At 42.0% G+C, this 17515-nt stretch overlaps 1 protein-coding gene across 1 annotated transcript; it reads left to right on the forward strand.

The window, feature by feature from the left end:
* The first annotated feature begins 89 nt into the window (after positions 1-89).
* Positions 90-15114, forward strand: LOC106572515 (cysteine/serine-rich nuclear protein 2). Its single transcript, XM_014146746.3, has 5 exons — positions 90-1230; positions 4616-4788; positions 5005-5267; positions 5538-5834; positions 9165-15114. The coding sequence occupies exons 2-5, from the start codon at positions 4629-4631 to the stop codon at positions 10146-10148; spliced, it is 1704 nt and encodes a 567-aa protein (XP_014002221.3). The 5' UTR covers positions 90-1230; positions 4616-4628; the 3' UTR covers positions 10149-15114.
* The last annotated feature ends 2401 nt before the right edge of the window (positions 15115-17515 follow it).

Below are 17515 nucleotides of genomic sequence, written 5' to 3' on the forward strand. Positions count from 1 at the left end.
TTGACTTCTGTATAAGCAGGTATTTTAAGCCTGAAAATAATTCCAGAGTTAACTTTGAATGTCCTAATATTGGCCAAACATATAATGTAGTTTTTTAAATATTTTTTTTTATACATTGAATGTGTTTGGTCTGTCCTTGGACTCCTTGTTCGGCACAATAGCTGTATAAGTATAACCCCATGCCAGAAATACTCCTATTCATACGTTGTTTTATGTACATTTGGTAACCATGTTGGTTGCTATGGCCTTTTTGGTACGAGGGAACACCTAGAGAGGAATGTGTGAAATATAAGGCGTATGTTTCTAACTCCAAAACAATGATTTAAAATATAACCAAGTCTTTCGTGTAATCTAAAATTGTTTTATTGTTTATCATTATTACTACAATAATTATTTAAAACCTTGTTATGCAACGCATGATCGCAAAGAATGGACAAAGGGATCATTAGGACTACACCTCCCAGGATACGTGGTGCATGGTATGTTTGTGATGTCACAATGAGTATATATGGCTCCACGGTGGCGTTCTTTATTCTATTGTTACATTGTAACAGACCGGGGCAGAGGCGAGGAAAAGGAGGACGTCAATCGGTTAAAATTCTGTAACATTTTGACATTTCTGTACTAAATAAGGCGAGGGGGGGGGGGGGTAACGGCCATTATACTTGAAGAAAAACGACGTTGGGCCAATTGAAACCGCCCTTGAAAAGAAAGGATAAACGAATACAGATGTCAGCGGATGCTCTTCCAATGCAAGCATTTAAAGGCTCCTATCTGGAAGATAACTGCCGGATGCCTTATCTCCCATTTTTTACAATTTAGCAGAAAAGAATGTCAATAGCCTAATAAATGTTTACTAAACTTGACGTCCTTCTTTCCCACCGTCTGCCCCGGCTATACAGGATTGCTACGTCAAAGTTAAATGGAACATACACTCCTGGAAGCGACCATAAAATAAATTTCCTTTATGTAGTCCAATATCTGCTTGAAGCCGGTGTAGCCTACAAATGCAGAAATAAGCATTCATACTGAACAAATTGACAACAGTTTTACTTAAAAACAATCGTTAGCCTAACGTTACATCTCGAAAGAGAGAAGCTAAAACTGTCAGGAAAAAATATTAGGAAAAAAATCTAAAAGGGCGTTACGAGATCCATGAACAATCCTCCGCGAATAAAAGCAACGTTCAGCAGTTGATCGGGAGAAGAGGGGATCCTTTTTCTGCTTAAGGTAAGGAAGGCGCTTGGGTTTAACGTTTCATCAGCCTGGGCAGTTTGCCATTGTATGTTAGTGATGGGGGTGAGATGGTATGTTGGAGAGACGTGGTCTTTAGAGCCTCCTATGTCTGACTTAGATTTAGCTACATTATTTCCTACTGCACCCAGTCTGTCCAGCGTCAGTCAATTTACAAAATATAGATTGTTATCGTTTTCGGCACTCAGACGTTTTTAAGGTTTATTATCAGCACGTAGTAGACTGTGCGTAGCTTTTGGACGCTCCTACAAATTATATTGCACGCAGTCAGGAATTTTGGAAACAAGGCACAGTTTCACAGTTTCTGTAGTAGCCTAGAAAACAATATGCCTATAGGCTAGTCTTCTTTTACCCTTATATTTGTAGAAGATTGAGTCTAGCCTATGCACATTATTGTCATTCCCGATACTAGAATAGTCTATGCTACTATAATTTGGTTAAATTGGATTAGGTCAACATCATGAGATGTATGTCATTTAGTTTTTTCTGATAGCCATTACTGCAACCTGGTGGTTTAATGCCAGGCTAAATGATGTACAGATGTATCGAACAGCTTTTTGTTTTATTAGGCCTACCAGCTCACAGTATGAAAACCAAGGCCTGATACGTTGTCCTCTGTATGTAATAGGCTAGCCATTAACTGATGTTGGCTGTCTGGCCACCCTCTTGGTTGTGATTAACCTGCATGGTTGTAATTGTATCAGTCAATTTTTTTGTGACATTTAGGGGAGGGGGGATTACAACTTTTTGCAATAACCACAGTATGTTTTGTATAGGAGATTGGTGCTGCCTCCTGTAAGGTAATTTTGTGACAGGTAATATGTAACGTGTAATATGCATATAACAACTTTCCACTGTAAAAGACAAATGGAGACACATTTACTTGCAATGCAATCTCTATATGTAGTAATGAATAGGCTAGCTTCCACAGAAACTTCAACAGAGAAGCGATTCGTTGCAGTCCCACATTTTCCATAGGGCCATAAAATCACATTTTAATTCTAACGGTTGGTTTTAACCTCATGGGATGCTATTTATATGATAGTGAAGATCATTGAAACTATGAAAGGGTCACAAAGATGTATAGAGGGAGTCTGTTCAAATGTCTCAGCATGGCCTTATTTGACTCTCTGGTGTTGCCAGAGCCGCCTCCTGTCCCTGGCATCCAAATCCTCTGCTGTTGAAGGGGCCCGCTATGTTTTATAGGAAAAGCTAAAGGGACATAAGGCTGCCTATCTAGAGAACGGCTAGTTTGTCTTTCTGTTCATGTAAACCTCTAGCTAGCTGTTTTCCTAGTTGCCATGGTGATATTTTCCAGACTCAATGATTTGGAAGCAGGATTTTCATGAGAGAGAGAGTGATGGGGTAAGAATACAGATAAAAGGAGAGTGAGACCACACCAAGAAGCTGATGTCACTCCGTTGTGGTATGAGGAATCGGCCCACGGCCCAGAGACGTGCTCCGGGAATTCTTCTTAATCTACTGTAGGCTATTTAGAATGTACTTACAATCTTGCAGATCCAGATTTGATTTAATGAACATGTTTATAAACAGTTACAGTGAGATTTATATCATATTTTGTTATTCAGATAGCCCCATAGGATGTACAGTTGAAGTCGGAAGTTTACATACACCTTAGCCAAATACATTGACACTCAGTTTTTCACAATTCCTGACATTTAATCCTAGTCAAAATCTCCTGATTTAGGTCAGCTAGGATCACCACTTTATTTTAAGAATGTGAAATGTCAGAATAATACTAGAGAGAATGATTTATTTCAGGTTTTATTTCTTTCATCACATTCCCAGTGGGTCAGACGTTTACATACACTTCATTAGTATTTGGTCGCATTGCCTTTAAATTGTTTAACTTGGGTCAAACGTTTCGTGTAGCCTTCCACAAGCTTCCCACAATAAGTTGGGTGAATTTTGGCCCATTCCTCCTAACCGAGCTGAGTCAAGTTTGTAGGCCTCCTTGCTCGCACACGCTTTTTCAGTTCTGCCCAGAAATGTTCTATAGGATTGAGGTCAGGGCTTTGTGATGGCCACTCCAATACCTTGACTTTGTTGTCCTTAAGCCATTTTGCCACAACGTTGGAAGTATGCTTGGGGTCATTGTCCATTGGAAGACCCATTTGCGACCAAGCTTTAACTTCCTGACTGATGTCTTGAGATGTTGCTTCAATATATCCACATAATTTTCCTGCCTCATGATGCCATTTATTTTGTGAAGTGCACCATTCCCTCCTGCAGCAAAGCATCACGTTTTGGATGGTGTTGCAAACCTCCCCCTTTTTCCTCCAAAACATAAGGATGGTCATTATGGCCAAACAGTTCTACTTTTGTTTCATCAGACCAGAGGACATTTCTCCAAAAAGTACGATCTTTGTCCCCATGTGCAGTTGCAAACCGTAGTCTGTCTCTTTTATGGTGATTTTGGAGCAGTGGCTTCTTCCTTGCTGAGCGGCCTTTCAGGTTATGTCGATATAGGACTCGTTTTCCTGTGGATATAGATACTTTTGTACCTGTTTCCTCCAGCATCTTCACAAGGTCCTTTGCTGTTGTTCTGGGATTGATTTGCACCTTTCGCACCAAAGTACGTTCATCTCTAGGAGACAGAACGCATCTCCTTCCTGAGCTGTATGACGGCTGCGTGGTCCCATGGTGTTTATACTTGTGTACTATTGTTTGTACAGATGAACGTGGTACCTTCAGGCGTTTGGAAATTGCTCCCAAGGAGGAACCAGACTTGTGGAGGTCTACAATTTATTTTCTTCTGAGGTCTTGGCTGATTTTCTTTTGATTTTCCCATGATGTCAAGCAAAAAGGCACTGAGTTTGAAGGTAGGCCTTGAAATACATCTACAGGTACACCTCCAATTGACTCAAATGATGTCAATTAGCCTAACAGAAGGTTCTAAAGCCATGACCCACTGGAATTGTGATACAGTGAATTCTAAGTGAAATAATCTGTCTGTAAACAATTGTTGGAAAAACTACTTGTGTCATGCACAAAGTAGATGTCCTAACTGACTTGCCCAAACTATAGTTTATTAAAACTAAATTTGTGGAGTGGTTGAAAAACACTTAGGTTGGAGTCATTAAAACTCGTATGTAAACTTCCGACTTCAACTGTATGTATTATTACCATGCCTACTGTCTAATTCTCAAATGCCTTGGCTTGATGAAAGGCTTATTTGTTATATGCCTCACTGACCTTCGCTATTGTATTCATGAAGTCTTTCCAATGGTGTACCTACGCATGTGCCAGACTGATGCTCTCTCTCTCTCTCTTTCTCTCTTTGTGATGACTGCCAACCGCCTGTCTCTGACCATAAGTTTGTCTGTCTCTCCACCTTCAGACGCCAAGTTTCCATGGAGGCAGTTTCATCTCTCAGCCTCAAGCGAAGATTCGAGGAGGTGGACAGTGGCTCTCCATACTCTACGCCCAAGGACTCGGACGATGACATCTCCAGCAGTGACAGCGCTGACAGCTGTGATAGCCTCAACCCCCCCTCCAGTACTGCACTCATACGTAAGGGCTAGGCTACGGTAAAACCGGCATTACTTGTTGGCTAAGTTACTCGCCAAAGACTGATGTATGTAGGCCTACTGACTGCACTAGGCTTGGTGTTAAAGTGTATGATGGAATATTGCTCTATAATAACCCTTATACTATCTGTGGTTATAACCAGTTTATGGAAACTGGTCATCCACCATTACTCTTTTCTCTTCCTCCTTCCCTACCCAGCGACCTCCATCCTAAGACGTCACAAGCCCTCTCCAGGCCGGAAGCGGGTGCGGTTTGATGTGGTGACTGTGTACTACTTCCCCAGGCGGCAGGGCTTCACCAGCGTGCCCAGTCAGGGAGGCAGTTCCCTGGGCATGGCTCGCCACCACTGCTCCATCCGCAGCTACACCCTGGGAGAGTTTGCCTGCGAGCAGGAGACCAGTCACCGCCACGCCCTGCGCCAACACCTCCGCCAGGAGAAGCTCAACGCTCGCAAGATGAAGGTGAGGTCAAACATTGATATTTAGTTACATTTTTAAGGACCTCCCTGGGTTTAAATGAGAAATCCCTGTTCAGATTAGAATCATAATTGGGATGCAGGCACATTTCATTTGACAATTGCATAAATCATGTGTTGATATCAATGGAAGATTTGCAGTAAAACTTGAGTTATGTGCATGCATCCCCAGTCAGAATTCCACCCTTAGTAAGCTTTGTATGTGTGATTGTTTGTCTTAATGTTCTGTATGTCTATTTCACCCCATCACCTCCAGCTGACGCATAATGGTACGGTGGAGTGTGCCCAGGCTGACCTGCTGACCCTCGACAATGTATCAGACGATGACCTTGATGTGGAGGGGGTGGAGGTGGATGACTGCTTCTTCCTGCAGCCGCTGCCCACCAAGCGGCGCCGCGCTCTCCTCAGGGCTTCTGGTAACGCCCGCATAGATGCCCGGGAGAAGGCTGAGCTACGGACCATCAGGCTGTCCAGGGAGGAGTGTGGCTGTGACTGTCGCTTCTACTGTGACCCCCGCCACTGTGGCTGCAGCCAGGCTGGCATCAAGTGCCAGGTGTGTGTTTGTGCGTGAGATGTATCTGTACAGCACTCAGTACAGATTAGGATTGAATATTTTCCCAGTATTTGTCATATGTTCCATCCCGAAAATAAATCTATTTTCTCCTGGGTAACCTGGTATTTTCCTGCCCAAACCGGAAGTGTAATTTTAAAGCATATAAATATGTCTGGGTTTGATTAAAGCTTTGATCGGCATAAAAATTCAAGCCTGTTGCTACCGCAGCCTGAGGAGACATATATTAAAGACATTTTATAAGCCCAAGCCCAAAAATGCCCAAATGATTGTGCCGTTATCCAATACATAGCCTATGATATACCCTATAGGCTACCGCACATTACGCACGTGTCATAAAAACATTAAAGCCCATAGATGTAGTGATGCTCTCTTGGGTAAATACATGAAACATGCTCCAGTAGGCTAATCTTTTTGAGTGTGGACTGTATTACACTATATTGTATTATATGGACTGGAATTAAACACTTCCTTCAAACCATGAAGCTGGGAGAGAACATGCCATGCTGGTGCAGGACATGTGCGCCTACAAAGTTACAATTGTAGACTAGCAATTTAGATTTTCATTTGGAAATATAATAGGACAAATTTACATTTTTGCAATTAGTAGGCTGACGCATATATACCTTTCATAATATTTCCCCCAGTGTTGTGCGACGTGCGTAAAGGTGAGCGCAGGTGCGTTTTGCGCAAGAGACAGATGTTATAAGTTAGAAGCTTATGCATAACCCGTCATTCATTAGCTAAATATAAGGCTAATACGGCCTGAAAGAGGAAGGTTAGGACATCTATCTATCTATCTATCTATCTATCTATCTATCTATCTATCTATCTATCTATCTATCTATCTATCTATCTATCTATCTATCTATCTATCTATCTATCTATCTATCTATCTATCTATCTATCTATCTATCTATCTATCTATCTATCTATCTAAAGTATACAAAACATTAAGATTACCTACCTAATATTGATTTGCAGCCCCCCTTTTGCTCTCAGAACAGCCTCAATTCGTCGAGGCATGGACTCTACAAGGTGTCGAAGTGGTCCTCAGGGATGCTGGCCCATGTTGACTTCAATGCTTCCCACGGTTGTCAAGCTGGCTGGATATCTTTTGGGTAGTGGCCAATTTTTGATACACATGGGAAACTGTTTAGCATGAAAAACCCAGCAGTGTTGCAGTTCTTGACACAAGCCGGTGCGCCTGGCACCTACTACCATAACCCATTCAAAGGCACTTAAATATTTTGTCTTGCCTATTCACCTTCTGAATGGCACACATACACAATCCATGTCTCAAGACTTGAAAATCCTTCTTTAACTTGTCGCCTCCCCTTCATCTACACTGATTGAAGTGAATTTAACAAGTGACATCAATAGGGGATCATTGCTTTAACCTGGATTCAGCTGGTCAGTCAATGTCATGGAAAGACCAGGTGTTCTTAATTTTTTTGTACAGTGCATTCGGAAAGTATTCAGACCCCTTGACTTTTTCCACATTTTGTTACGTTATAGCCTTATTCTAAAATGTATGAAATAGTTTAAATTGTTTTCCCTCATCAATAATGACAAAGCAAAAACAGGGCTCTGGCTGGGCCACTCAAGGACATTCAGAGACTTGTCCTGAAGCCATTCCTGCAATGTCTTGGCTGTGTGCTTAGGGTTGTTGTCCTGTTGGAAGGTGAACCTTCACCCCAGTCTGAGGTCCTGGCGCTCTGGAGCAGGTTTTCATCAAGGATCTCTCTGTACTTTGCTCCGTTCATCTTTCCCTCGATCCTGACTTGTCTACCAGTCCCTGCTGCTGAAAAACATCCCCACAGCATGATGCTGCCACCACCATGCTTCACTGTAGGAATGGTGCCAGGTTTCCTCCAGACGTGATATTCAGGCCAAAGAGTTCAATCTTGGTTTCATCATACCAGAGAATCTTATTTCTCATGGTCTGAGTCCTTTAGGTGCCTTTTGGCAAACTCCAAGCGGGCTGTCATGTGCCTTTTACTGAGGAGTGACTATACCATAAAGGCCTGATTAGTTGAGTTCTGCAGAGATGGATGGTTGTCCTTCTGGAAGGTTCTCCTATCTCCACAGAGGAACTCTGGAGCTCTTTCAGAGTGACCATCGGGTTCTTGGGCACCTCCCTGACCAAGGCCCTTCTCCCCCAATTGCTCAGTCTGTACAGGCAGCCAGCTCTAGGAAGAGTCTTGGTGGTTCCAAACTAATTCCATTTAAGAATGATGAAGGCCACTGTGTTCTTGGGGAACTTAAATGCTGCAGAAATGTTTTACCAAATAGGGCTATCTTCTGTATACCACCCCTACCTTGTCACAACACAACTAATTGGCTCAAATGCATTAATAAGGAAAGAAATTCCACAATTAGTTAGTTGAAATGCATTCCAAGTGACTACCTCATGAAGCTGGTTGAGAGATTGCCAAGAGTGTGCAAAGCTATCATCAAGGCAAAGGGTGGCTACTTTGAAGAATGTAAAACTTAAAATATATTTTGATTTGTTTAACACTTTTTTGGTTACTACATGACTATACAATGTAGAAAATCTTAACATTTAAGAAAAACCCTTAAATGAGTAGGTGTGTCCAAACTTTTGACTGGTACTGTATATACATGTCAATCTTGAACATGATGATCGGTTTTGGATACAATTTGAATGGAATTGATGGAGAGAGACTGCGAAAGAGTGCTCGCAACGATATTCGTGTGATAGGCTGTTTTAAAACTCTGCAGCTGCAATTTAAAAAAAATAATCTTTACAATAAAAAAAATAAGGTGATACCGAATGCTAGATGGAGATGTGTAAATTAGACACGCATTCTGTTGTTATATTTCTGTAGGATAGGCTATGCTGCAGCAAATGTAGGCCTACCTGTCACAATATTGTTTTTACCATGATGAGATAGATGATACATGCATTGTGAACTGCGCTCCATACTGAGATGCGTTGTCTGTCCCCACCCTGAGCGTTGATGATTGATCATGCAGAATACAGAGAGAAGGCCGTAGAGAAGCCATATTTAGACATTGCATAGAATTTAACAGTTCCATTTCACGTCATGCTGTTGCTAGAAATAATGTATTATAATTTACCGGTTTCTCACAGTTATTTATCCTGGGAAAAGGGAGTAGGTTTGGGCGGGAAATCTTGGTATGCTGGTTCCTGCTTTTCAACCTAGTACAGATGGCAGCATTAGTATTAAGATGACCAGGAAATCAATACCTTACAGACATACTGTCTTTTACTGAATATTATATAACTGTATATTCTCTCTATTTCCACATATGTTCTCTTCCCAGGTGGACAGGATGTCTTTCCCCTGTGGCTGCTCTCGGGATGGCTGTAGGAACTCGGCGGGCCGCATCCAATTCAATCCTCTGCGTGTGCGAACACACTACCTGCACACCATCATGAAGCTGGACCTGGAGAAGAGGAGGCTGCTGGGGCAGAGGTCAGGTGTCGGGGAGCAGTATGAAGAGTCTCACCTGCTCTCCTCCCCCTCCTCCACCAGGCCTCCCTCCCCAGACCTTGACCTGTCCACAGGGGGCCATGGCCTGGAGTTAGAGGCAGAGGAGAGAGAGGTCCAGATGGTCCTAGAGGCTCAGGACCTCCTGACTGAGCAGGCCTGCCTGGAGCGGGAGAATGAGATCGCCGTGCTCCACCTGCAAAGTGCCGAGGAGCAGGAGAGGATGAGGGAGGAAGAGGAAGAGGAGGAGGCGCAGAGGGGCAGGGGGGGAGCAGGTAGCCTGGGGGAGCAGGCTCTGTGCCTCCTGCCTGGGGCCCTGCAGGGGGAGCTGTCTGGGGAGCCTGGGGTGGGGGTCGGGGTGGAGGGGGTCCCTATCTCCCTCCTCCAGGGCCCATTCCCCAATGGGGCTACCCTGCTCTGCATCACAGAGAACCAGGAGGGAAATTGGGAGGGGGAAGGGGACAACCCCCGTGGTGGCCTCAAAGACCCGGCCTCCTCCCTGCTATACTACCAGTTAGGTCCCATGGAGAACGAGCCGTTTGAGGAGTCTCAGCCTGGGGAGGAGGAGGAGTGTGTAGATAAAGAACCAGGGGGAGGAGAGGAGCAAGAGAGGGTGGAGCATAGAGGTATTACCTGCGGGCAGGATGAGGGTGAGTTTTCGCCCCCGGTGGTTCTGTGCTCAGAGAATGGAGTGGGGGCTGAAGAGGCTAAGGAGGTACCATTCAGCCCCCAGCAGAGCTCCTCAGAAGGGCAGTGTCAGGAAGTGGCCTGCCTGGCCACAGGAGATATGTACCCATCACTGCCCCCTGAGGTTTAGTACTAGCACCTCTGCAGATGTTTTGCACAATAGCTTTATTTTGAGCTGAATAAAGCCTACACTACATGGATAGACAGTGTAGTTATCAAAAATGAGTATGATGTTACAGGTTAGAATTCATAATAATAACCATCCTTACTACAATAATCTATTTGAAAAAAAATTGCAGTTCCGTTCAAATAAAGTAAAGGAGGGAAAGTCATCCTGAAAGCACACACAGATCTTTCCCCTGCAGCAGTACTGTCAGTTCAGTTATATGTCAATGAAATGCTCTTATTTTAATGGGGTGGAGATCATGGGACCTGTCCCAAATGGCACCCTTTTCCCTTTTATAGTGCACTACTTTAGACCGGGCTCTGTTCAAAAGTAGTGCACTATGTAAGGAATATGGTGCCATTTGGCAGCCATGTTGGCCTTAACGAAAGAAATTACATGTTTGTGTGGGAGGTGTAATTGAGTCATTGAGAACTAAGTTGTGTTGTTTTTAGTTCCCGGCACCACAAAGAGACAATGTGGTGGTGTGATCATTAAGTAGTGTTGTTTTTAGTTCCCGGCACCACAAAGAGACAATGTGGTGGTGTGATCATTAAGTAGTGTTGTTTTTAGTTCCCGGCACCACAAAGAGACAATGTGGTGGTGTGATCATTAAGTAGTGTTGTTTTTAGTTCCCGGCACCACAAAGAGACAATGTGGTGGTGTGTCATTAACATTGGCTCTGGGCCTTTTCGTTACATTTTTTTTTTTTTTTACCTTTATTTAACTAGGCAAGTCAGTTAAGAACAAATTCTTATTTACAATGACGGCCTACCGGGGAACAGTGGGTCAGGGGCAGACCTTGTCAACTCGGGGATTCGATCCAGCAACCTTTTGGTTACTGGCCCAACGCTCTAACCACTTGGCTACCTGCCGCCCCTCAAGGGAGCATTTCAGAATCATTCAGTGGATTCGAGTGGCTTGATTAAACAAGGGAAAGGGGGATACCTAGTCAGTTGTACAACTGAAAGGAGGTGGGGTTAAGAAGAATATGTGCCCTTTTCTATACTGTAGACCGATACAATAAACAACAGTTGTGTTGAAAAAAAGTGAGTAGTTAGTGAGCATTGTAAACGTCACGCTAGTCTGGTACACTTCTAACAGCTGTTCAGCTGTACATTTTGAAGCCAAATTAGGGCCACTGGTAGTATCTATTTCCCACCTCCCCCTCTGACTGAGAATAGACCTAACAAACAATCCTGGATATACTTGTTTTTGGTGTACTGTATAAGAGTTTGCAATGGGCAAGGCAGAGCTGAAAGAGCTGCTTATATGATCTATATGCACTTTGTGGTCAATTAGCATAGGGTGATATGGGCCCCTTTCTGCATTGGGGCAAAATGGTAAAACATTTGTTAAAATCAGAAGGTTTGCACCGGCTTCTCTTTCTAAATAGCGTCTCTCCGGGTATACCTACCTTAGACCTCTCACGCAAGCACAGTTTATTTATTAAAAGACAGTTGACCTATAATAGTAACCATTACAATGTTATAATGATAGATTACACTTTGTCTTTGTAAAATTCTGATGCTGTTGATATTGAGCGCAAGAAGTCTTTGTGATCTCTGTTTTATGCACAACTGAAAGAAACCTGTCTTTGTTTTTAGTTAGCATGTCAGATCATCGTACAAGTGGTCAGAGTCCATGTGAAGATGAGACAGAATAGACCTCATATAATGAGTCTATAGGGGCAAAGCTCTACACTGTAAAAACAAATCTAGTTCTTTCAACTAATTATTATTATTAAGTAACTGGTTCCACAGCTGGGCCAACAATTCTTTTTAGTTCAGGTAACACTTGGACCAAAAAGTTGAGTAAACAAAAAAATGGCTATGGAACCAGTTACAGTTGAAAACAGAAGTTCACATACACTTAGGTTGGAGTCATTAAAACTCGTTTTTCAACCACTCCACAAATTTCTTGTAAACAAACTATAGTTTTGGCAAGTCGGTTAGGACATCTACTTTGTGCATGACACAAGTAATTTTTCCAACAATTGTTTACAGACAGATTATTTCACCTATAATTCACTGTATCACAACTCCAGTGGGTCAGAACTTTACATACACTAAGTTGACTGTGCCTTTAAACAGCTTGGAAAATTCCAGAAAATTATGTCATGGCTTTAGAAGCTTCTGATAGGCTAATTGACATCATTTGAGTCAATTGGAGGTGTACCCGTGGATGTATTTCAAGACCTACCTTCAAACTCAGTGCCTCTTTGCTTAACATCATGGGAAAATCAAAAGAAATCAGACCTCAGAAAAAATCTTGTAGACCTCCACAAGTCTGGTTCATCCTTGGGAGCTATTTCCAAATGCCTGAAGGTACCACGTTCATCTGTACAAACAATAGTACGCAAGTATAAACACCATGGGACCACACAGCCATCATACAGTTCAGGAAGGAGATGCGTTCTGTCTCCTAGAGATGAACGTACTTTAGTGCGAAAGGTGCAAATCAATCCCAGAACAACAGCAAAGGACCTTGTGAAGATGCTGGAGGAAACGGGTACAAAAGTATCTATATCCACAGGAAAACGAGTCCTATATCGACAACCTGAAAGGCCGCTCAGCAAGGAAGAAGCCACTGCTCCAAAACCGCCATAAAAAAGCCAGACTACGGTTTGCAACTGCATATGGGGACAAAGGTCGTACTTTTTGGAGAAATGTCCTCTGGTCTGATGAAACAAAAGTGGAACTGTTTGGCCATAATGACCATCGTTATGTTTTGGAGGAAAAAGGGGGATGTTTACAAGCCGAAGAACACCATCCCAACCGTGAAGCACGGGGGTGGCAGCATCATGTTGTGGGGGTGCTTTGCTGCAGGAGGGACTGGTGCACTTCACAAAATAGATGGCATCATGAGGCAGGAAAATTATGTGGATATATTGAAGCAACATCTCAAGACATCAGTCAGGAAGTTAAAGCTTGGTCGCAAATGGGTCTTCCAAATGGACAATGACCCCAAGCATACTTCCAAAGTTGTGTCAAAAAGGACAACAAAGTAAAGGTATTGGAGTGGCCATCACAAAGCCCTGACCTCAATCCTATAGAACATTTCTGGGCAGAACTGAAAAAGCGTGTGTGGGCAAGGAGGCCTACAAACCTGACTGAGTTACACCAGCTCTGTCAGGAGGAATGGGCCAAAATTCACCCAACTTATTGTGGGAAGCTTGTAGAAGGCTACTCCAAACGTTTGACCCAAGTTAAACAATTTAAAGGCAATGCTACCAAATACTAATTGAGTGTATGTAAACTTCTGGCCCACTGGGAATGTGATGAAAGAAATAGAAGCTGAAATAAATAATTATCTCTACTATTATTCTGACATTTCACATTCTTAAAATAAAAGTGGTGATCCTAACTGACCTAAGACAGGGACTTTTTACTAAGATTAAATGTCAGGAATTGTGAAAAACTGAGTTTAAATGTATTTGGCTAAGGTGTATGTAAACGTCTTACTTCAACCCTACTTAGTAATAATTAGTTGAAACAACTAGATATTTTTTTTACAGAGTTGGATTCTCTATGAAATACTGCTATTTTACGTTATAAGATGTCATTTAAAAATATATAATTTAAAGAGTCAAAAGAAAAGGAAAGCCTGAGGTGTTTGAAGTATTATTACAGAATAATGATGTAAAGAGGATATGACAAAACCCGAATTGTAGAAGTTTTGTTGAGTGTGTATGTGTGTTTGTTTGAGTGTGTGTTGGGGGCCTGGGAGTGGGGCATGCATATGAGTAGTCATATTATTTCCTAAAAGGTGCTGTTCTTATAGGTTTACAATAATTTTTACAAATCCTGCCATTACACAAAATATTACTTTGAGGACTAAGTGTATCTTGATGGACATTGAATCATGGACGTTTCTGATCGAAGTTTGAAATCCACAGAAAATGCATTTTAATCAACCATTTCTGTGGTGAGGGAAGCATTACGTTAAGGCGTCTGAGAGAATTATGGAATGACATACTGTACATGTTGTTAGTATATGTAATTGCAATCCTATAACTTTTTATTTTAAATGTATTTTTATGGTGTCTGTTTGTACTGACCTGTGTATGTGAGTGTGCCGACACATCATGCACATTGTCTTCATCCTTTCCTGATGTTGTGCTCCTTTAACTGATGATCTATTTTAAAGCTTGTTGCCATCTTGCCCAGTGTATCATGTACACTCAGAAAAATAGGTGCTATCTAGAACCTGAAAGTGTTCTTCAGCTGTCCCATAGGAGAACCCTTTGAATAACCATTTTTGGTTCCATGTAGGGTCCTTTCCACAGAGGGTTCTACAAAAGTGTTCTCCCTGGAACAAAAAGTGTTCTCCTATGGGGACAGCTGAAGATCCCTTTGGAACCCTTTTTTCTGTACAGTATATGGGCCTAACTAACACAGGATGAGATGCTGTGCATGAGGGGTGTGTCTTAATAATAGAATCATGCTTAAGAGTTGCACCAAAGCAGTGGTTTCAAACCGGATTCGTTGCTCTCATCATCCACCAATTTCTAGAAGATTTAATTGGAGACTTCAGCTCTGATTCATTCTGAAGAGACTTGAAGTGATCTTCTCAATCAAATAGATTTATTTTCCACCATTGCTTACCGTCACACAGTTCCGGCCTTTAAGGAATTGTTGAGTGAAACTGAATTGCTGCCTATTGTTGAGTCTTTGGCTTCCTATGAATGGATTTAGGTATGAGACCACTGCACTAAATGAACTCCAACCCACTATAATGATATGATTATTTTGTTTGTATGTGTCTGTGTGAGAGCAGAGGTACAGTATGTATGACTGAAAAGATTGACTGAGGTTTGGTTGGACTTCATCTCAAAGCTGTGATAATTACTCTTATGCTAACTGTTGCCTAAAGTGGACAAAACATTTTATACAAAAAATGTAAATTTAAAGATACATTTAAAAAAAAAAAATCTGACTCCTGTTTTTATTTTATGAGGTTCTACATTTCTCTGTGACTCTTGATCATTGTCTCTCCCAGGTAGCTTTCACTTATGCTGTGGAAAGGACAGAAAGTCATCAATATCTTCAAAAGCCATTCAGGCGGAACATTCACCGGTGACTTCACCCTCTACCTGGATAAGATCTAGGCTGAAAACTGCAGTGGCTGGACAACACCAAACAGGAGAGGTACAGTGGGGGGGAAAGTATTTGATCCCCTGCTGATTTTGTACGTTTGCCCACCGACAAAGAAATGATCAGTCTATAATTTTAATGGTAGGTTTATTTGAACAGTGAGAGACAGAATAACAACAAAAATATCTAGAAAAACATGTCAAAAATGTTATAAATTGATTTGCATTTTGTTAAACCTCAAACCTGAATATTTAAGAAAGTAAAAGTGAGGTTTTGGCTTTCTTTGGAGAATATCTATGTGTGCACAATTATTGGGCAACTATTAGTGTGCAGAATTATGCAACTAAATGAAAAACGAAAAGTTCCCCATCTCATTTGTTTATTTTCATCTGTTAAAGTGAGAATAATAAACAAACAACTCAATGTATAAATAAACATTTGACATTTCCAAAAAAAAGTAAAAATCAGTGACCAATATAGCCACCCTTCTTTTCAATAACAGTCATAAGCCTTCCATCCATGGAGTCTGTCTGTCAACTGTTTGTGCAGCAGCAACCACAGCCTCCCAGACACTGGTCAGAGAGGTGTACTGTTTTCCTTCACCGTAAATCGTCCGTTTAACAAGGGACCACAAGTTCTCAATAGGGTTTAGGTCAGGTGAGGAAGGGGGCCATGTCATTATTCTTTCATCGTTAAGGCCTTTACTGGCTAGCCACGCAGTGGAGTACTTCGATGCATGCGATGGAGCATTGTCCTGCATAAAAATCATGGTCTTCTTGAAAGATGCAGACTTTTTCCTGTACCACTGCTTGAAGAAAGTGTCTTCTAAAAACTGGCAGTAGGTTTGGGAGTTGAGTTTGAGACCATCTTCAACCCGAAAAGGTCCAACTAGCTCATCTTTAATAACACCACCCCATACCAGTACCCCTCCTTCACCTTGCTGGCATCTGATTCGAAGTGGAGCTCCGTGCCCGTTACTGATCCAGCCACGGGCCCATCCATCTGGTTCATCAAGAGTCACTCTCATCTCATCAGTCCATAAAACCTTTGAAAAATCTGACTTCAGATATCTCTTGGCCCAGTCTTGACGTTTCAACGTATGTGTCTTGTTCAGTGGTGGTCGGGTTTCAACCTTCCTTACCTTGGCCATGTCTCTGAGCACTGAACATCTTGTACTTCTGGGCACTCCAGGTACGTTGCAGTTCTGGAATATGACAGCACTGGAGGATAATGGGTTCCTGGTAGCTTCACGTTTGATTCTTCTCAAATCTTTGGCAGTTAATTTGCATCTTTTTTTCTCAACACGGTTCTTGCGACCCTGTTGACTATTTGCAACAAAACGTTTGATGGTTCTGTGATCACGCCCCAATATCTTACCAATTTCAAGAGTGCTGCATTCCTCTGAAATACTTTTGACAATTTTTGACTTTTCAGAGTCAGTTAAATCTCTTTTTTGGCCCATTTTGCCTGAGGAAAAGAAGCTGCCTAATAATTATACACACCTTGATATAGGGTGTTGATCTCCTTAGGCCACACCCTCCCTCATTACACAAATACACATCACCTGATATGCTTAAATCCAATAAGCGTTCCAGTTTATACAGCTTGGAGTTGGGAAATATGCATAATAATGATGATATGGTCAAAATACTGACTTGCCTAATAATTGTGCACACAGTGTACTGACACAGAGAAGTTCTATACTGAATTAAAATATAAATGCAACATGCAACAATTTCAAAGATTTTACTGAGTTACAGTTCATAAGGAAATAAGTCAATTAAAATAAATTAGTTAGGCCATAATCTATGGATTTCACATGACTGGGAATACAGATATGCATCTGTTAGTCACAGATACCTTAAAAAAAGGGCATGGATTAAAAAAAACAGTATCAGGTGTGACCACCATTTGACTCATGCAGAGTTGATCAGTCTGTTGATTGTGGCCTGTGGACTGTTGTCCAGCTCCTCTTTAATGGCTGTGCGGAGTTGCTGGATATTGATGGGAACTGGAACATGCTGTTGTACACGACAATCCAGAGCATCCCAAACATGCTCAATGTGTGACATGTCAGGTGAGTATGCAGGCCATGGATGAACTGGGACATTTTCAGCTTCCAGGAATTGTGTACAGATCCTTGCAACATGGGGTCGTGCATTATTATGCTGAAACATGAGATGATGGCGGTGGATGAATGACACGACAATGGGCCTCAGGATCTCATCACGGTATCTC

This window comes from Salmo salar, chromosome 15, assembly GCF_965601325.2.
Source record: "Salmo salar chromosome 15, fSalSal1, whole genome shotgun sequence".
Lineage (NCBI taxonomy): Eukaryota > Metazoa > Chordata > Actinopteri > Salmoniformes > Salmonidae > Salmo > Salmo salar.